The following is a 20,356-nucleotide window of genomic DNA, read 5'->3' on the forward strand; positions in this document are numbered from 1 at the left end:
TCCTGGGAGGCAGCAGCGAGAGGTCTCGGACTCTGAGCAGGCAGAGCCTCATCTCCCATTCGGCAGGGGGCGGCTCACAGCCCGCGTTGAGCTTTCCTACGACTGTGTCTCTTAGATCTTAGAGCCCCAAGTGAGGGGAGGGGACACGCGCTGGGTGAAAAGCTCTTGCTGGCGCTGACCTGGCTCCTGTGCTCTCCCAGCTCCCCAGGGATGCCTGCAAGAGGTCCCCAGATTTACTTCCGCCTCTTTGTACATTTGATTGGTGGGGCTGCCACCCTTGGTCTGCAGAGTAGGGGCAATGTGCCCCTTGGCCCAAGCATAGCCTGCTTGGCTCCGTAAGGAGATGAGTACAGCTGGGATGTTGGCGTGTGCCCTCCCCACAAGGGATCCAGCCCTGAGGAAGGAATCTTGGCCATGCACCCTTTGCCTGGAGGCAGCTGGCATAGCCCACCCACTCATGTATGGCAGGAGGAAAGCGAGCTGAGCCCAGAGAGACACAGACAGATCCTCCAGGCGGGGCTTGTACACACAGTGCTTTTATTTGTGGTCTTCAGCCAGTGAGACCCTCCGGCTTGGACAGTGGCTTAGAATTCAAGAGGGGCCCACGTGTCCCGGTGCAGCGACTCGCAGAGAGCCCGACAGAAGGCCAGACAAAGGCAGTGCGGCTCAGAAGCGCTTGCCCAGGGCTTCGTTTGTAATGACAGAGGGACCAGGGCTCAAGCAATGGTTTTACTTCCATAACTGACGCGGCAAGGCCAGAAGTGCTGGGGCTCTGAGCTGCCCCCGGTGCCTCTGGGCTCTGAGCTGCCAAGGCTAGAGGTGCCATCCTGTCACAAATTAAGCACTACTTTTGCCTTTTGCAAAAGAAACACGAGCATGTTGCATTGGGTAATGGCACAATTTGGTGTAAGGGGTTAAATTGGGTGCCCTACCCTGACAGCAGAGGCAAAGAGGACACTGACACTCACACTCTCTCTCTCAGCTCAGCCATGCAGTCAGCCTGTTTAAGGGCAGGGGTCGCCTAGGCTCTTTCACTAGGATTGGTTGCTGGGCGGTGGCGGGGGGTTAGTCTTGCTCAGCTAAGTTTAGGACGTTCTGTTCGGCGTTGTGGGCGTAGCCCTAAGCTGCGTCAAGGGGCATTAAGGGGGAGTCTGCACGTGTTTTCTGGCATATAGGCATGTGCGTTCATGGTGGATCTGTGGTTTCCAGAGGCCCTGTGTAAACAGCCAGGTATCCTTGGGCAGGTGACGCTTAGCAGTAGCTTCTCTAGGCTCCAAAAGCCTGACTAGCACAGGGCTAGCTGCAGGCCCTGGGCACATCCCTGGAGCATGTGGCTTTCTGTGTTGCCCGGCCTTCCCTTCCGCCTGTAGCATGCGACGTAAGAGCCTGAGCTACATCCCACAGATACAGTCCCCAGGAGCTTCAAGCCCAAGAAACGCTGGAGGCATCAAAGTCGGGAGTCCAAGAGAACGTCCCCCAGAAGAGGGGAGCGAGGGTGCTTGGGAAGGAAGCACTGGGGCTAACATGAAAAGCGGAGCAAGCAGAGCGGAGAGATGGGGAGGATGAAGGGGAGCAGGAAGAGATGGAGGTGGGGCAGAGGCTGATTTGCAGAAGATGTGAAGCTGTTACAGTCCTCCCCACCCAGGATCCCTGGGGCTATAGCTCAAGCAGGTAGCAGGTCACACCTTGAGCTCTGGAGGTCCCTGGATCAGTCCCTGGTGTGTCAGCCGAGAAGCGGCTCTCGTGCACGCCCTTCCCTGGTATGTGGGGTACAGCATGCAGAGGCGATTCAGAGGGAGAGCCACGGTTCCCAAGGGATGATGCAGAAGATGCTCTTTAGAAGAGGGTTTCTCTAAGGACCTCCCCCTTTCCTGCCTACAAAAAGCCACAGCTTGAGGTCAGGATTTAGCCCAGTCTAGAGGTCCATTGGGGCTGCTGGATCTGGTTCCATTCACTCTCTTTTTCTCTCCCATCTGGATTATTTCCAGCTGATTTGCCTGGGCCCAGGTCCTGGTTTCTCTCCAGACTTTGGCTTATACTAGCTAAGCTGCTTCATCTTTAACAAAACTAGACCAGGTTCCAGGGCAGACTCCACCTTTATCTTTTTGTTCCTTTCCTGGGCCCAGCCTAAGATGAAAGGCGCCCTCCTCTCCCTGATGCTTTGCATGATTATTAATAATAAAGAAACCAGCCACTTAGCACAGCAAACTTCAATGAGCTCTGTCCCCCAGGAGGCAGGCAACTGTTGTTATAGATGGGGAGAGAAGATAAGTGACTTGCTCCAGAGGGGCTCAGGGGCTCTGGGACTTGGGGCTTCCAGGTCCTGTGTTGAGACCATAGGACCATGCCTCTCTCTCAAAGCATCGAACAGACGAAGCCTGAAACCCTCTCTAAGTGGACTGTATCTGATGCTGGTAAGCGGCACTGTGAGAGTCACTGTTCAGCATGGCTGCTAGGGAGGGAGGTTTAGGGTCTGAGGTGACGTCAGCCCAAAGGAGAGGGAAGGTCCTGGAATTATTTATAGCCAGCTCTCTCGTTCCCCCTACTCCAGCCTTGGCACCATTCCAAAGTGACGCTGCAGCTGGCTGAAAGGGTGTTGGGCGAGTGGGGCAGGGGAGAGCGCTGAGATTTTTAAAAGCTTTCTAAGGGTTGGTGCATGAATGGACCTCAAACCAGCTAGTCCCAGGCTCTGCGTAACTCAGTGAGGAAAGATGGGCAGCTGCGCACATACACACACACACTCTCTCTCTCTCTCTCTGCCTGGAGCTCCCACCTCGTCTCTGGAAGCAGAACCACGCAGAAACTATCCGAAGCCCATGGAGGACCCAAGGGGTCAGCTGCGGTGAATGGGACCCGGTCTGGCTTGAGGGACCATGACCCAGCTAGGGCTCCACCGTCACGCTGCTGTTGGTCACGCGGACCCCATACCATCCCTTCCAGAAGAGCGTGTCCTGGCCACCATGTTCAAAGCGCACAAAGCGAGCCCCGGGGCCGTAGTTGGAGAAGGTGTGGGAGAGCTGAGGGGGGCAAAGAGAGAAAGAGAGAGAATGGCTTCCTGGAAGTCACAAGCCGTCCCTGAATTTCCCCTCCGGGGAGCGAGGCTTTGAACCCCGGCGTGCGGAGCTGGGGTCATCAGCCGCTGGTGGGAGATGGGCTAGCCGATGGTCTTCGGGCCCCACTACTACGCTGGAGCCATCAGCAACTTTCTCCTTCCATGCCACTTCCCTCTCCCCCACCCACTCACGAACTGCATGGAACCCAGCTTCATGGTCCTAGCTGCAGAAGAGGAGAGAGACATGATCCCAGGGTAAAGATCTCCCTCACCACCCAGCCTTCACCCCATCCTGCTCCTTTGGCAGCTGAGCTCACCAAGGGAAGTCCCTTCCCATCAGGCTTTGCTTGCAGCCCCAAGGCATGCGCTGCCCTGTCCTGTCACCCTGACTCTGCCCAGCTGTTCACCGTAACTCACCTCAGTCCAGTCGGTGGCGTTGTCCTGTGGAATGGCGATGGTGTCGCTCTGGTACTCGGCCAGGACGTCCTCGTGCTCCGACAGCAGCTTCACGTGCAGCTGGTAGAGGCAGCCGGCGTCGCTGCGACCTGCGTACCTGCAAAGAGACCCAAGCTGCCAGCCTTGCCCCTCGCGGCCGCTCAGCAAACAAGCCCGGTGCTGAGAGCAGTGCAGCTGGGCCCGGACTGGGCACCGTCCTACACCAAGCCATGTCCAGAAAGTAAAGCCCCCACGGCCTGGATTACAGTGAGCTTGTTCGAGTCTCCCACCGCTGCTGGCTGTGGGGGAGCGTTAGTGCAGAGCCAGGGCTGGTGTTCTCCCCAGTATGTCTGCAAGAGGCACGGAGCAGTGACCTGCTGCCTCTGCTCCCATTGATGGACCCCTGCCCACATAAGCAATGGTGGGAAATTATAGGGGTCAAAGAAGCCCAGTGTAGACACAACTCCAGCCTTTCCTCATCTCCCTCTCTCTGCTTCCCTTGGCCTTTTTCCTCTCTCCCTGCCAGCACAGCACAACCCCTCCCCCCGAAACTTACCAGTCCTTTACCACAATTTTAGGCTGGGTTGTGTCCAGCAATTCCTCCCAGTATCCCTCAGCCCTGAGGTCGATGACCTGAGACTTGCGGCACCACCTGGAAGACGAGAAGATACCAGTTGAGCGCGTCCTTGTTTCCTCACATGCCAGTGTAGGGTAGAACCCAGCCAGAGAAGAGGGCAGCCTTACTCGTAGGAAGTGACAAAATATTTGTGGACTCCATCGCTGGGAAATTCTTTTCCAAAGTCTCCCGGCAGGTCCTCAATCTTCCAGCCATCGCCTCCGTTCTCCACTTCCCCCCAGTGCTCTAAATCCTCTGCAGGTAGCAGAACAAGAGAGAGGCTCTGGGTTATAGTCACGTGGCTTCAAGCATCTTTCACCTTCCTCCGTGGAGATTTCTTTAATAGATCTAGGCAGGGAGTTCGATTTGAGTTATGCTTGACTTCGCAAGCGAGCCACTATGTGCAGTGCAAGGGACTGGTTGGTAGGACTATTGTAATCTGGCCCTCGATTCTCATCACCAACATTCTGATCATTGTCTTAGCAGCTTCCCTTCACTAGAGAGCCCTGCCCAGCATTTCAGCCTGGTCTAGGTACATATTGCAACAAATTAAATATCTGTTAAACTGATGTTAAATTGCTGTGACTTTATGTGTGGACAAGGCTTTAGAGAGCTGCTTTTGGGGTCAAATTTAGAGCAAAAGTGTCCGGTTGGTAAAAACAAGCTTTTACAAACCCCACCATTGATTGCAGTGGTTCCGTGATCATTTAAACAAGTCCAGAATTATATTGGAAAGTTGGAAGCAAAGCACTGTTGGTGAGTGATACAGCCAGAAGCAGCATGATCCAGTGGTCTATAGGCAGAGCAGGAACCAGGGGTTCTTGAGCTCTAAACTCTGCCACAAGCTCACCACATAGCCTTGGGTACATCATTTAAAAGCAGATTTTCAAACAAGTACTGCCCATGTTCTTCTTTGAAAATTCCCCTTGTTTTTTTGTTTTGTTGTGAGACCCCAGTAGTAGCCAAACTCTCTGCAGAATCCTGGCCCAACAGAGACCCTTTGAAACCAACCCTGTAAGTGAATTGCCACTGAATCCGTAGCAGAGCCAAAAGGTACCCAAATCTCAGGCCTTGCAGTCCTGTGCCTTGACCAGCACACAGTCCTTCCTCCTCTTTGGAAGCTGGAGCTGAAGCCCCCCAGGTTGTAGGGGAGGGTAGCCACTACCAACGTGGACCTGAGCACGTACCCCCCTCCTGGAAATCCCAGCAGGTGCTTGTGTAAAGAGGATCCAACACCTGGCCACCACCCCTGCTAATGGAACCCCAAGGCCAGCTGCTGTTGATTTAGTCTCACACACAGTGAGACGGGTGCTGCATCTCTTCCCCAACCCAGGGCCTCTTAAAGTGATCGGAGATGCACAATCCTCAGTAACCAGCCCGGTCCTCCCCCTGCCAGGCGAAGGTGTTATAAAGTTCAGTCACTTGCCTTCGCCGCAGGGGTTCTTGATTAAATTCCTCTTCCTCTTACTCAGGAAGTAGAACGTTTGCCAGTTCTCGGCCTCCTCTTTAGGCTCTGTCCCGGTGAAGCCCTCCTGCTGGCACTTCAGGATCCAGAGAGCTGCTCCATCCACAAGGTTCTTCCACTGGCAGCAGACCAGGCGGCACACCAGCACCAGCTCCACTGCAGGGATGGAGGCCAGGATCTGGATCAGGACAGCTTCAGGGAGAGTATCCATCCTCCGGCCAGGCTGGATGGAGCTTTCTGAGAACAAGGGGAGAGGATTTACACCCCTTGAGCAGGCAATTGGTCCATCGGAGCTGGTATCCCACCTCTGGCAGTAGCCAATGACTGCAGTCTGAGAGGAAGGGAAAAAAGACAACCCAGCCCATGTTGCACCAGGCTGTTGGGCACCAGTGTTCGAAGCGGAATTAAGTCCTCCTGACCCCTGGACACTTCATACGCGGAAACATGAGAGTAGGTTATTCCTATATTAAGTTATTACAGAACTGCAAGAACTTTCTTACTGAAGCCTCTGACTTCCGGTGGCAGTGAGGTAAGACAATTAAAATGTAACAGCCCAAGGGTGAAGCTTGAGGTTGGGCATTTTCACTAGCCAGCCTGTGCCTCTGGAATGCAATCCTTCCAGAAATGTGCTTATGCAGGAACCTGGCTGTTTGTAGCAAGAGCTACTGACACCTGGCCTTGCTATTGGATTCACTTCCAGATAAAAAGCTGCAGGCAGGGTGTTGGGTTTCCCTTAATAAGATGACTAATGTCTTGGTGTATGCCCTGTAATGGTGTCCAGATACCATGGTGATCGGCACCCTGTAAATCCTTGACAATGCGTCAGATTTAGTTGGGTGTGTTTGAAATTTGCAAGCCCTTCATATCACAGAGTGGCCCCTTTGCTCTCATGTGACAGGACAGTACAGAATGATGCACTTTGTGCAATGGCAAATATCTCAGTCGAGTCTCCTCTGACTCTCCTCCCTCCAAGGCCTAGGAATCCTGGCAACAGGGTCAGACGTGTCCCTTAGCACTTGCCCTACTTGAGTGTGCAGACTCAGAAACCTTCTGTGGCACTGAGCCAAGCCCACCCGCACCAGCCCAGCCTTTGGAGCCAACTGCGATGGAGTAACCGGAGCTGAGAGTGCAGATTCCAAACTGCACGTCATTAATATGGGATGCACCATGACAGTGCTTTTATCCCATCCGACTCCTGCTGTTGAGAAGCTGCTGAGGCTACACTAAGATGCAGTCTGGAGGGGACCTGACCAGACTCGCCAGGAGCCAATCATAGCTTTCATCTAGCACTAGGCTCTATTCGGTCCATCTTCTGTGTGCTGCCGGGAGCGAATGGAACCAAGTGGGCAAACCTGACATGCCAGTTGGAGAAACCTTGGCAGCATTAATACAGCCAGGCCAACAGGCAGGGCAGGATGCAGAGGTCACTGCTGTTGGTATTCTGAACCCAAAAGCTCTGAGCTCCAGGTGTCTCCCATCTGCCCTGCACTGGCATCAGGTGGCAAAATTCCACAGCTATGAGGGGTGGTATTAGCATCCTCCCACCCAACCAAGTTACAAGCTCAGTGTTTAATATGAAGGAAATTCCTGAAGGGCAGAACAGGCCAGACTCCGATCACGCAGGCTGCAGTCCCTGCTGACTTCATCGTCTGCAGCAGCTTTGCTGCACCTTCACCGACAAACTCACTGCGTCTCCAGACTAGCCAGACTCATCGGTCCTCCTTCAATTTCACCGCCTTGCCCGAGACTTGGCCCCCAGCCCTGCTTTCATGTCCTCCCCTGTCCCCTTCTGAAGAGTCTCCCCTTAACTTAACCTGAGCCCACAATGAACTGAACAACTTCTGATTCCAGCTCTTTCTCTATTTGGGGGCACACTCTGGTCTCCTCTCCCAGGTGCCCTGCCCTTCCCAAACCTTTCCTGTGCCCTGTTCCCCTATCTGCCCAAGCCTTAAAGGTGCACTCCTGCCTTGCAGGGAGCGCTGCAGGGTTAAAGCACCTGTCCTAACCATGCCCGTAATGCACCAAGGATGCTGCAGCGCAAGCAGAGGCTGCTGTGCAAAAGGCCTGCCTCTCTAGCAGCATCCCAGCCCGGCAGTGAGAGAGGAACAGGAGACACTGAGAAGCTCCTACCTCACTTGCTGCTCCTGAGACAGTGGCACCGTTCTGGATTGGTCTGTCGCAGGCAAGTAACTAATGCTGGCAGGGCTCTGCTAGAGCGGAGAGCAGGCAGAATGGGTTCCCTCTTAAAGGGACAGCGCCTCATCTGCTGCAATCCAGGAGGCGCTCGTGTATTGGCTCTTGTGATATTGCTGACCTGGCTAGAGAGTTACCTGGGGGGAGGGTGCGTGAGTCTGGGAGCCAGGGACTCCTGGTTTCTAATTCAGGCTCTGTGTGAGCTCGGGTAAGTCACTTGCTCCTCTCTGCCTCCTGCCCAGTCAAAGGAGGGAGGGGGCTGTTGACACTTACCTCCCAGGGTGTTGGGAGGATGAATGTGCCCTTTGCCACCCACTCTATATTTCCCCGGCTTTAGGAACTTGTGCCTGTTTCATGCAAGAGCCCCGAGCAAGGGAAGACCAAACTGTACATTAATGTGAGGGACCGAATAGGGCCTGCTGTGCAGGGCTCACTCCAGCTGTGTCCCGTATCTATCCCTGACGCGCTGCTCTCCACCTCTGGGTGGCGCTGCAGCATTGGAGGTGCCTGCCCACTCTGAGCACTGGCTGAGGGGCACCCAGTGGCCGTGAGATGCAGGTTCTTATGTACCACACTGGTGAGGGTGGTACAAACAGCTAGAAGGAGGATCCCGGAGGGGCTGGCTCCCCAGGGCCAAAGAGAAATCTCAGCTGGGGTGTAGGCTGATGCCACCTTCCATACTCAGCTAGGGAATGGGAGAGGCTAAGACCTGACAGCTCATCCTCACAAACTATGATGTTTTGTGTTCACAATGAAGTGCATGGGTAAATTCAGTCTTTAAGTGCAATTGACATTCCCTTCTCGAATCTGCCCCTGCCTTACTGTCATCTTCTACATCAGTTCTGGGGTTCTCCTCATCCCCTGGAGATCTGCATAACCATGCCTCTACTCCTGTTTCCTCCTCCTCCTACCGTCTCACGCCCATCTCTCCTCCCCAGCTACAGGCAGGCAGCTGCATTTTCAAAAGCGGCCTCTAACTTGTGGGCACCTCCACTTTTTGGATGCCCAAGTTGAGACACCTTGGGCCCGATTTTCAGAAAGTTCAGGTGCCTGCAACCCTCGTGAGCAGCTCTGACTGCAGAAAGAGCTTGCAGGAGCTGACCCTGAACTAGTTTTGTGGTCCGAGTAGAGTGACGTGCCAAAAGGGAACAGGCCCCATAAGGGTGGTAGTTCTGTATGCAGGGCTCGGGAAGGTGCTCGGCGCTTTGCAGAGTAAAGCCAGTGACAAGTGACAGTAATTATCCCCAGGGACACAGGAAGGACAAAGCTTACAGTAAGTGTATCATGTGGCTATTCAGTTTTGTTAGGAGCTGTAAAGATTTGCTCTTATGTACTTAGCATTTTGACTGGTTTTGGTATCGACAGTGAAAAGTACGGTTTGTAAAATGATTTCACTCCTAATCATCCAAGTGGGGAGGGAGAGGGGTTTGTTTATAAGGTGATTATTATTATTTTCCTAGACATCCCCTTACCCTCATTCTCTAAATCACATTTCTTGTTATTCAGTTGTGTGAATGCCCACTCTCTGCTTGGCGCTTTCCAAACACTTCTGCTCCAAGGAGCTCTCACTCCATGACAGAGGCTTGGGCAGGAACAGTAATTACTTGCCTGCATAATTCACGAAAATAGTTCCCTCTTTCTGAAGGTTTTTTTTTTTTTAACAATGAAACTTTTTCCTTTTCCTCAACTCGGTTTATTCTTCTGCCTCTTGTAACTTTAATTCCTCCCTGGTTCAGTACATTTTCCCTTAAGATGAAGCAGATTCCTAGAACAGAATAGTCAGATGCAAGTGATAACAGAAGCTGCGGTTAACATGAAGGGTGCCCCCCTCCGGCTGTCCACCCAGCTCAGGCCACGTCTACACAAGGAGTGATGTGCACCATGGTACAGCAATACTGGCAAAGCACTTGTTGTGCGGCTACAGCTTATACCAGCAACACTCCACTTCTGTCTGCAGAGCCGCCTCCGGTCAGCTCCCACTGCCCTGCAGGCCCCCTAACCTGTACCAGCAAATGTTAGCCAGTGTACCTGTAGCTACAGGAGAGGCTTTTGATGGAAGACAGGCTGGCCACTGCTCACACCTCATGGCTCCCTTGTCCTACCCAGCCAGAATGCCATGGTTCCTAGGGTGGCTGCAGCCTGGGTGCTCCTATGCTGTGCTTGTCCCTGGAGTACTCACCACCTATCCCCCTTTCTCACTCTTCAGTTTTATTATTTACTGGGGCTCTGGTAGCGCCCAGGCACCCCCGCCGTGGCCCTCGCCCCGGTGCGCTAGGCGCTGTACAAAGACCAGCCCCTGCCTCAGCGAGGTGACTGGGAGTAGAAACGAGCGCCCAGAGGTGGCTGCAGACCTGGCAGCAGGGGGAGCTCAGGGCTGGCGTGACGCTCCGCCCAGCTGGGTCAGTTTCCTTTTCCTTCTCTGCGGCCGCCCTGGGCAGCTGTCCCCGGCTCCGGGCGGTGAGCGGGGCTCCGGGCTGGGGAGCCAGGGGGCTGGGGTGAGCTCTGGGCCCCGGGGAGGGAGGGGCCGGTTCGCACTTCCTGGCCCTGCCCCGGGGGAGGAGAGGCAGGCGGCAGCGGGCCGAGCTGGCAGCCCGGGCTCGGCGGCCTGGATCTCGGCTGCAAGCGGCCGGGGCAGCCTCCCCGCGCCGGGGGCCAGGCCGGATTCCTCGGCCTGGTGGATTGGAAGGAGCCGCGGGGGGGCTTTGCATGGCAGGAGGGGGCCCATTGGGGTTGGCACTTCTCGGGTACATCCGGGGTGCAGCTGGCAGCGTCTGCTGGGCACCCTGACACATTTCCCAGGCCAGGACCGTCCTGGGAAAACCTTTGGCCGGGTGGCAACTAGTGTTACCAGCTTGGAAATGCAAAAACAAACAAAACAACAACAACAAAACAGATCTGCACCCTGGGTGACCAGACAGCAAGTGTGAAAAATCGGGATGGGGGTTGGGGGTAATAGGAGCCTATATAAGAAAAAGACCCAAAATCAGGACTGTCCGTATAAAATCGGGACATCTGGTCACGTTATCTGCACCCATCCCTAAGGCAAGCCTGCCACAGCCCCAACCACAAGGCAGCTTTGCACCCCCACCCTTCAGTAGCTCCCTATAGTGTCTGGAGAGAGATCCCATATAGATAACGTTGGATGTCTCCGTATGACGCAAACCCGCTTGCATGTTGGAGGGCAGACAGTTGCTGTATTTCAGTTGTTATCGCTTACTGCAGCATTCCCGCTCCTGCAAGTTATCGTCAGTTGGACGCAGAAACTTTTAACATTGGTGATCTCAGTGTGTTGTGAGAGTAATGCAAATCTTTAGACCCACATCAAAAAACCCCACAATGGCAGATTATTTTTCTGGCAACTGGCAAGTCCATTTGAAAAAAACATGGCCAGGCTGGTCAAATACCCACTAGGTGGTAACCTCAGTGGCAATCGTAGGGCCCATGCATGTGTAGATGGGGTGCAGGATCTCCTGTCTGGGCTGGGGAAATAAGCAGGATTTGTGGCATGGGAAAGGACAAAGTGAATCTGTTTGACTGGAGGATGTGGGTGGCTGGCATTGCGTATTGACTGATGCCCACACATGGGTGGGGCTAGCATGCCCCACGGGTAGGCAGAGGCAGCCCAGCTCAGGACCCATTTGCACAAAGTTTCTCCTGCACAGCTGTAAATCCCATCAGGGAAATGCCTGGCAATGTGTCTTGGGATGAGCTAGGCCCTGTCAACCTGCAGTTGGCCAACAGAAATTGGAAACGTGTTTGAATGGATCTGTGTCTGAATGGAGTTTAGCTTTCGCTTTAGCTAGGGTGACCAGATGTCCTGATTGTATAAGGACAGTCCTACTATTTGGGGCTTTGTTTTATATAGGTGCCTATTACCCCCCACCCTGTCCTGATTTTTCACACTTGCTGTCTGGTCGCCCTGGCTTTAGCACATGGCTCAAAATCCAATGGAAAGGTGGCCTAAGGGCCAGATTTTCAGAAATATTTAGGAGCCTAAAGATGTAAATAGATGCCTAGGTGGATTTTCAGAATCGCCTACGCAGGTTAGGTGCCTGACTCCCACAGGGACTCATGCATCCAGCTAAGCCTCATCTGCATTTTATACACGTAAACGTCTGGCTTTAAGAGCCTTGAATAAATGGGACCATAATTCACCCTTGGTGAGAGACATTGGTGGCTGTCGGGTCCCATTTTTGCCAGTGTAGCCACAGAGTGCTGCACTGAGGTGTCTCTCTAGTGCAGTGCTTTATAAATCTGACTTCCATGTCCTAACTCCCTTTCCTTCTCCTTCCATTCCCTCCCCTCCCACCACAATTCAATGGGAGACCTGCTTTGCGTATTGTGTTCCCACCCTTTCTGGGCAGAATGTGCCTGCTGAGTCTCTCCCTGGCCTGCATTACAGGCTGCTGGAGCCCTGGGCCCACAGAAAGATGGCAAACATCGGCGACCTTCCCGAAGATGTCCTGGTGGAACTCTTTTCCCTGGTCCCCGCCCGGGAGCTGATTTGTAACTGCCAGCTGGTCTGTGTCCTGTGGCGGGATGTGGTCAACTTAGCCACTGTGTGGAAACGCAAGTGTCAGCGGGAGGGCTTTAATCATGAGAAGTGGGACAAGACTATCCAGGACTGGAAGATCTTCTATTTCCTCTGCAGCCTGAAGAAGAACTTACTCAAAAATCCTTGTGCTGAAGGTTTGTTCCTTTTTATTGGAAAGTGGCAGCGGGAGGGAAGTTTCCCAGCAGCTAGGAGGATGGTCAGTTCATAGCCTTGCCCAGGGTCTAATCTTTCAGGCCTCGCCTACGCTGTGGATTTGCCCTGGATACAGTCATCTCTGTTTGGCTACTGATTTAGCTGTGCTGGCGCAACCATTGGCGTAGGCTGGTAAAGCTGCACCCATGGAGCCTTAAGGTAGCACTGGTGCAGCTACACCTATGGATGTAACCAGAACAAATCTCCAGCATCGGCAGGGCCTCGGCAGCATGAAAGTGTGTAGCCAGTTTAAATGACATGGTGATAAAATCACCAGCTGCTGCAGCCTGATGCACCCTTGGCCCCTCCATTCCCTACCCCCCAACTGCGGTGGCCCCGGTGCAGCTGAGCAGTGGGGAATTGTTACCTAGGTCGCCCTAGGGTAGGCAAGAGAGGTTGGGCACACGAGTTTGCTGGGGTGCTTGGTCTGTGCTGAATGCTGCTATGAAAGATAGTGCTGGCTGACAGCCAGGCTCACCCAGGGGAGAAATGGGTAGCGTAGATTAAGCCTGAGGAGACTCTGCAGTAGGGAAACTAGATACACCTTGAAATCACTGGGAATGGATTCCCAGGCTGCTGCAATTATCCCTGGACAAAGCTGCCACCTCCCATCCCGCAACTCACTTTTTAAAGTGAAAACTAGATTCTTGCGGAAAATTGAGGTGAGGGCTGAAAACTTCAGGTTCTCAGACCCTTCTGCTCTCCCTTTTGGGGATTAGCCCTCTGTGTGCTGGTTGAGTGGCCTCACTGTCCCCTTCATGATTTCTTCCTAGAGAGCTTTCAGTTCTGGACTCTGAAATCGAACAAGGGAGATAAATGGAAAGTCGAGGATCTGCCTGGGCAACATGGGAGAGACTTTCCCAGCCCACACGTGTGCAAATACTTTGTCACCTCTTACGGGTAAGAATCAGATTCTCGTGCTCTGAAGCTGGGCCTGGAGGGAAGAGGGCACCCTGGCTGTTTGAGAACACACCGGACTCCATGCAGGCGGGTGGAGCTGGGTCCAGGAATAGAAAAGAAGAAGTAACTAGTTACCTTGTGGAGATACAGAGGGAGCGTCCTCTCTGCCCTCTTATGGGACATACTGCCACCCAGGCAACGTCTCCAGGGCACCCAATGGCCACAAAACCAGTAGAGCTTTTTAGCGGAGACAGGAAGCTCCTCACAGCTCAGATTTGTTTCTCTTCTAATATAAAGCAGTGGCCAAACAGCTTGTGTAAAGGTTTGGTAAATGGGGTATAACCTACACAGAAGCTTTTCTCGCGGTCCTTTGCCAGTAAAGCTGAACAGAGTTTGTTCCAAACCTGTGGGATAGTCAGATTCAAGCTCTAAGTGTGTGTGTCTGGTTCCAGTGACCCACAATGAAAGCAGCTGAGTAGGGGTCAAAGGTGAGGATTAGCTGCTGCTGCAGCATCCCTGACACCATGTGCTGTCTGGGATAGTGGCATGTGCCGCACAGCACCGGGGTGTTACTAATCTAGGGAGGAGCCCTTGGCTTTAACTAAAAGGAACCACTAAACTCCAGTGGAGAGATGAGGAAATAGGCACATATACATGTTGCATGTGATGCGAAAAACTTATGTGATCTGTTCCCAGGCAGTGTCTAAAGTTTCAGCTCATTGACCTAAAGAAAGAGGGTTACTGGGACCAGCTGATGGATGAAATACGGCCTGATATTGTAGTCAAGGACTGGTGAGCATGCACATTAAAAACTAGACTCTCTGCATATGCGAGGATGACTGGATTTCAGCTGGGACTACATCAGTGGAGTTCTCTGACTCTGGCGACTGTGATGATTTAATAAGGAACAAGTCAGACTTGGGTTCTGTTCCTGAGTCCGGAAGGGATCATGATCTAGTGTTGAAAGTCACAGAGCTGGGACTCCAGAATTCTGTCACTGGCTCACGAGTCAGTTTCCCCGCCAGGGCATGATGATACTCCCCATCTATCCAGCTCTTTGAGGTACTCTGAAGAAGAATGCTAGGTAATAGTAATACCACCTTTGGGTTACGACAGAACTGGAGATGCCATTACAGATAAGAGGCGCAAGCTGGCTTTCCCATCCCACTGGCAGGCTTCAGCTTAGCTCCGGTTCCATTTCCGAGCCCCTGTATAAAATGACAAGAGCAGGGATGGCTTGTCTCTGGCAACAGGCATCCCCAGAACAGTGACTGTCCCGGCAGGTGTGTGCATCGTCCCAGTGCCTGACCTCTCGCTGTCTCTCCAGGTACGCTGCCAGGTTTGACTGTGGGTGCCGTTATGAACTCTGTGTGCAGCTGCTCTCTGCAGACTACATCGTCCTTCACAAGTTCTGTCCCGAACCAGTGATCATAGAGCAGTGGAGTGATGCAGAGTGGAGACAGGTGAGGAATCCAGAGACTAGCTGTGAGGGCAGCAGCTTCAGATCAGTGCCATGGTTTTAACACATGACTCTAATCTGAACAATGGCTGGATAACAACGGGTCCTCCTTCCCCAGCACATCTGCTCTCTTTGGGCCTCCAGCGCTAAAGGTATTCCTTAGTGGCCCTGCAGAAGCAGCACAGCTGTGAGAGGGTGAGCTGGGTTCAGCAGGGGTCGCAGATGCTCAGCATGTCCCACATCTATTTCAACATGGAGGGTTGAAATAAATGCAAAGCGAATGGAGAACATGACCCAGTCAGGTCCCTTGTGCTCTGTATGGACATTCTTTTGATTGAGACTGGAGCAAAGTTACTTCTGAAACCTGAACCAACTTTATCGTGAGGTTTCAAGGGACTTGTCTAAACAAGAAAGTTGCACCGATATAATTTTGAATTGGCTCTTAAACTGTTATAATTAAACTGCTGCAGGACACTGTGTAGACACTATTTTGGTTTCTTTCAAACCTGTTCCTAATCTAATTAAACCAAACAGATAAGCCACTCTTAAACCAGAGGAAGAGCACACCTCTGTAACCCAGCACCTCAAGTTATACTGGACCGATTGTCTTGTGTAGATAAACCCCAAATTTAAGGGATACTGGCCGTGTCTGTTCTGTGTATTAGCCCTGACTTTACAGCTTTTCTTGTGTAGAGGAGGGTTTGCTCTTGAGCATGTAGGCTGACTGCCGGCCACAACTGACTGAAATCAGGGTAATTCCCGGTGTAGACAATGCCCTTGTCAGAGGAATCATTTTTATTTTTTGTTTTATTTTATGTCCTACCTGTTGCTAACCCCAGTATTAAAACCTGAGTGCTTTAAAAACTGAATGTGCCTATTCCAGATCTAGTTTGTTTATTCTTCAGCATGGCGAAAGTGAAGCTAGAGGGGCAGCGTTTCACTTCAGCCTCCTGCTTTAGCAACACTTCTTGTTTGGTTTGCAAGGCCTAAAGGAGAAAATTTAAAATCCCAATATTTTCAAATAAACCTGCCGCTACAGGGATTTAGCTTAACAGTAATCACACTGTAAACAGTTTTCTCTAGGTCTGGCACCAAATATGAAACTGAAAAGCTTTGAAAATTGATCTGTATTCCCCTCCTCTGTAACATCATTTGTTTTCTACACTGTACCAGCTGAGAATCAAGTTTAGTTTCACTTTCAGGTTCAGTTCTTCCTGTTTGGGTTGCTATTGCTGCTGGGAGCTGTTGGCTAACAACCAGCTGTTGCACTGGCATTTCCAAATCCTCCCTGGCCATATTGCAAAAGTTTTTTGTCAAAGCAATTTTTTATTTGTATCGAAAAGCCAAGCTGAGTCAAATGCCAGTAGTTTCTCTTTTTAATGCGTCTTTAATTTGGCATCCGAGTTCCCTGCACCCTTTGTTTTAAGGCCTGTGATGTTCCTCTTTCCTGAAAGTATTTTCAAGTGCCTGCTGTGGGCCTCAACATTACTTAATATGGGAGAGGCGGCAGCCAGAGGAGTCATTGCTAAGCAGCAGCTGGCCCTGAGCGAGAGGGGAAGCTGATCTGTCAGAAAAAGAAGGGAAGTTTGATTGGTGACCTGAAAAGGATTTAGAAATTGGGTGTGTGCTTTGTGTGACTTAGCTAAAGTGCTGAAGAGGTAAAGAGGGTGGAGGGGCGTGTCTCTGCTTGCTTTTTTTAACTTCAGACATAGCAGGAAGATTGATTTTCCTGGCAGAATAGCCAGAGGAGAGGTGGGTGCTCACTCTATTTCAGTGTTTTCTCAACATGGCAGGGGGAGGGAGGATAAACCTTCTAAACGTGAAGCCAGTGTAACTGGTGCAGTGACATTAGCCTCAGGCCTTATCTACCCTAGAATGGTTTATCAGCAAAGGGGGGCAGGCGTCCAGTCACCACTACGTACAACACGTAGAGCAGGGCGGTTGCTGCCGCAGCGACAGTAGCATCATGGGCCTGTTGCTTGAGGACTCTTTGTTCCAGTGTAGGTAATACAGCATCCACACAGTTCAGGTGGAGGGACTCGTGTCACTTCGCTGGCAGGAGTTCAGGTTTGTGCTGGCAGGACTCGGATCTGAGTGTAGACGTGTGCACGGCTATGCTGCCAGAAGCTGAGTTTTGCTAGTAAACCATCATCATCATTAGTTGTTGCAATAGTGCCTCAGAGCCCAAGTCAAGGACCAGGACTTTTGCATTAGGTGTGATGCAAACTCAGAACAAGACGACAGGCCTTGCCCCAAAGAGCAGGCAATCTAATATAAGACAGACAACAGAGGGATACAGAGGGGCAGCACAGGGAAACAATGAGATGATATTGGCCAGCATGATAGGCAGTGGTTTGTGCACACCATAAGCCTAAACCTAGTAGCATAGACCAGGCCTCGGTGATTTAATGGAAGATGTCAAAATCCCTGCAACTGGTTTGAAATCAAGTGAGTGGATGCTCAAGGTCCTGATTTAGCAAGGTGCTTACATCCTTTCCAGTGCCGTGGGTAGGATAACACAGTGGTTAAACGCCCCAGGCCCGTCTGCACCATGTAGCCACTGCCACGGTGAACTGAATGTGGGAGAACTTGGGGCATCTAGTATCCGACTATAGATATCAAGGAGGCTTCCAGGCTAGACAGAGCCTGGATTTTTAACTTTATTTTAACCTTTTCTGGCCTTCCATATAGAGCAACGCAAGCCTCTGTCTCTAACCCTCTTCCAGCTCAGAGAGGATGTTCATGAGATAACTTCTTCACAAGGCCAGAGCTCTTACTTTACTTTACCATAGGGGATGCCTACGCTGTTTAAAACACAAACGAAACCCCACTCTATAGCAGCACATCAACTGACCCAGGCTCGTGCTACAAGGCTAAAAATAGCCCACTTGGGCTGGAGTCCGGGCTCTGACACCCACCCGCTTGCCGGGCCAATCTGCCTCTTGAGACCGGCTGCCTTGGCTTAGCGTTGAGATTTTTGCAGTACAGACACACTCACAATCACAGGACAGGGGCTGAGTCCATCAGGCAAAATGGAAGACTTTTTTCCTCCCTTTCTTACCCCTCAGATCTCTTACACCTTCCACAACTACAAGGCTGGAGTTCGTCACATCTTGTTCGAACATGGAGGACAGGACACCCAGTTCTGGGCAGGATGGTACGGGTGCAGAGTGACAAACAGCAGCATCACCATTGAGCCGGGAGGTCACTGTAGAGAGGCCACGGGCCAGACTCCAGCTCTTAGCACTTGAGGTAATCTGCGTGAGCTCTTCCAGGTCAGACTTGGGGTGGTGTCAGACTTTTTTTTTTTTTTTTTTTTGCTCTGTCCCCAGCCTCTCCATGACTGTATTTTCATACCCTGGCTGGAATCTGCAGAGCAAGTGCTCCTGGTTGACACCAAGCCGCCTACAAGCTCTGCCCTCTGAAATGACTTGTCTTCTCTGGGACTCCATTTTAACCTCATGCATCTCGCACCAGGGACATCAGCCAGGCCAAGCAGCCGAGTGTCTTTCCCACAGGAGGGAGTATGCTCCGGGGCTATGGTCCGCTAAGAAATCAGCCTCTTCTAAAAGGCCTGGCCTTGGCTGCAGCACAGGCAGCCAGAGACCCCGGCAGCACCTCTTTAAAGGAGACCTTCAAAGGGGGCAGGGACTGAGGGTTGTGCCTGTGGGTTTCTATAGAACATCTGACAGGTTGAAGAGCTTGGCAGGGGAGGCAGAACTGGCTGCTACTACTATTGTACCCTGACCCAGAGCAAAGGGGGATGCTGCCGGCTCCCTGTAAACCAGAAGTGGGCACCATCTTTGGCCTGAGGGCCATATCGGGGTATGGAAATTATAGGGCAGGCCCTGAATGCTCACGAAATTGGGGGTAGGGGTGTGGGCTCTGGAGTGGGGCCTGAAATGAGAAGTTCAGGGTGTGGGAGGGGGCTCCAGGGTGGGGTGCGGGGGGGGGGGGGCAGTGAGGGGATTGAGAGCGCTGGAGTGGGGCAAACCCCCAAGCCCGCTCCCCGGCAGGAGCTGAGGGCCGGATTAAATGGTCTGCTGGGCCGTAGTTTGCCCACCCCTGCTGTAAACATAAAATACAATAAACCAGGGTGGTGATAAAGGAAACCTGGAGTGGTCATGATCTGTGGTTAAGGCCTGAAAGGACTCACAGGGGACCAGCTGGGGACAGGGACCTTTGTTGTTTTCCCTACGTTAGTGTCAGAATTTTCAAGTCTCTCTTGGAGCACTTTGCTTTGGAACATGAGCGCTCTCCTCCCCCTCACGTAGGAGTTAGGGTTGTTTTGAATCTTAGATGCAAAGCTCTTCAAACTGTTCATTGGGCAGTGGCGTTAAAGATGTAAATAGTCTGAATTAAATTGCTTTCTTGGTATCTCTAATCAAACAGCTGGGTTCTCCAGGCAGCCACAGAAGCTTCCCTGGAGAATAAGGTGAGACTCCACCGTGTAGTGTGTAAAGCAACAACAACAACAAGTGCCAGGCCTCGTTGTATGCTGAAAACAAAAACAACCCACTGGACCTAAGCCCTCTTTCCCCTGTATGTCACTTTGCCATATTTCCCACAGCTTGGAAAGAAACTAGACCCTGATTTCAGCCTTGGGTGGTCCTGAGTGCTGCAGATTGACTAAGTAAAATGAAGCTGATGGAAGCAGGTTGTAGCTCTAGAGAACTCTCTCCCTGTGCACTAGTCCTGGGCATTATTGCTTTTGTGTGTGGATAGAGGGAAGGTGCAGGGTGATCCTAGGAGCAAGGAAAGGGATTTGGGGTGGGGAAGAGAGGGGTTATTTTTATCTTCATAAACTGTCTCTTACCCCTGAAGTGCTGATGCTACTGGCTGGCCAATAGGCGTGAATAAAGTGATATGTATAATCCCAGTCAATTTCTTTACTCTCCTTTGTCTAATGGAGTTCTGCTCTCTGACCCTGGGAGTAGGGCAGCAGGTGATTCCATGCTGGCCAGCTCACTGATTCGTCATGGAGGGTGTTTCTGTGCCAGCCTCGCCACCACAGTCTAGGAGCCAATAGTCAAACGATGTTCTTCCCTTTTCCACCCTCACCAGTACTACGAGATTCTGAAGGCCCCTTTGAGGGCTTCTGCAACCCTGTTTTTTCTAAAGGGTGTTTTGTAGACTTAAGTGAAACCCCCCACCCCACTCTTAAGACGGCTCCCAGAAAAGTCAGTGGGAGTTTTGCCATAAATTTCAGTGGTAACAGAGTTGAGCAACTTCAAGTGCTTTTTGCAAAACCCCTCCCTCAAACAAATCTTGTAGGAGCACAGACAAGGAACAGACTCCAGCTCTCGCCTCAGCTTGCAGAATAACAGCACTGCACATCAAAGAGGGCCCTGACCAGGGCAGGAGGCTGAGCAGGAGATGGGCCTATCCTACATGGACAATGCTCCTGCCTATTGTTTCTCCCACAGGATGGAGTGGAGACCCTTCATTGAGAGGCAAGAGGCTGGTGCTGTATTATCTTGGCCATGGGA

At 52.1% G+C, this 20,356-nt stretch overlaps 2 protein-coding genes across 9 annotated transcripts; one reads left to right on the forward strand and one right to left on the reverse strand.

The window, feature by feature from the left end:
* Positions 1-541: 541 nt before the first annotated feature.
* Positions 542-7,637, reverse strand: FBXO2 (F-box protein 2). Its single transcript, XM_050931896.1, has 6 exons — positions 7,565-7,637; positions 5,530-5,805; positions 4,232-4,358; positions 4,044-4,139; positions 3,470-3,605; positions 542-3,017 (listed from the first exon to the last, which is right to left on the reverse strand). The coding sequence occupies exons 1-6, from the start codon at positions 7,575-7,577 to the stop codon at positions 2,883-2,885; spliced, it is 783 nt and encodes a 260-aa protein (XP_050787853.1). The 5' UTR covers positions 7,578-7,637; the 3' UTR covers positions 542-2,882.
* Positions 7,638-10,122: 2,485 nt separating this feature from the next.
* On the forward strand, positions 10,123-19,744 carry FBXO44 (F-box protein 44). Of its 8 annotated transcripts, none has more exons than XM_050931890.1 (7): positions 10,162-10,256; positions 12,164-12,450; positions 13,282-13,408; positions 14,105-14,200; positions 14,736-14,871; positions 17,936-18,119; positions 18,345-19,744. In XM_050931890.1, exons 2-6 carry the CDS (start codon positions 12,192-12,194, stop codon positions 18,116-18,118), a joined length of 801 nt encoding a protein of 266 aa, XP_050787847.1. In that variant the 5' UTR covers positions 10,162-10,256; positions 12,164-12,191; the 3' UTR covers position 18,119; positions 18,345-19,744. The 8 variants fall into 8 exon arrangements, with proteins under 8 accessions (XP_050787849.1, XP_050787851.1, XP_050787850.1 ...); XM_050931891.1 differs by lacking the exon at positions 18,345-19,744 and adding an exon at positions 18,200-18,262; XM_050931892.1 differs by lacking the exon at positions 17,936-18,119 and having other exon boundaries at positions 10,123-10,256; positions 18,200-19,744.
* Positions 19,745-20,356: the final 612 nt, after the last annotated feature.

Source organism: Gopherus flavomarginatus, chromosome 21 (assembly GCF_025201925.1).
Source record: "Gopherus flavomarginatus isolate rGopFla2 chromosome 21, rGopFla2.mat.asm, whole genome shotgun sequence".
Lineage (NCBI taxonomy): Eukaryota > Metazoa > Chordata > Testudines > Testudinidae > Gopherus > Gopherus flavomarginatus.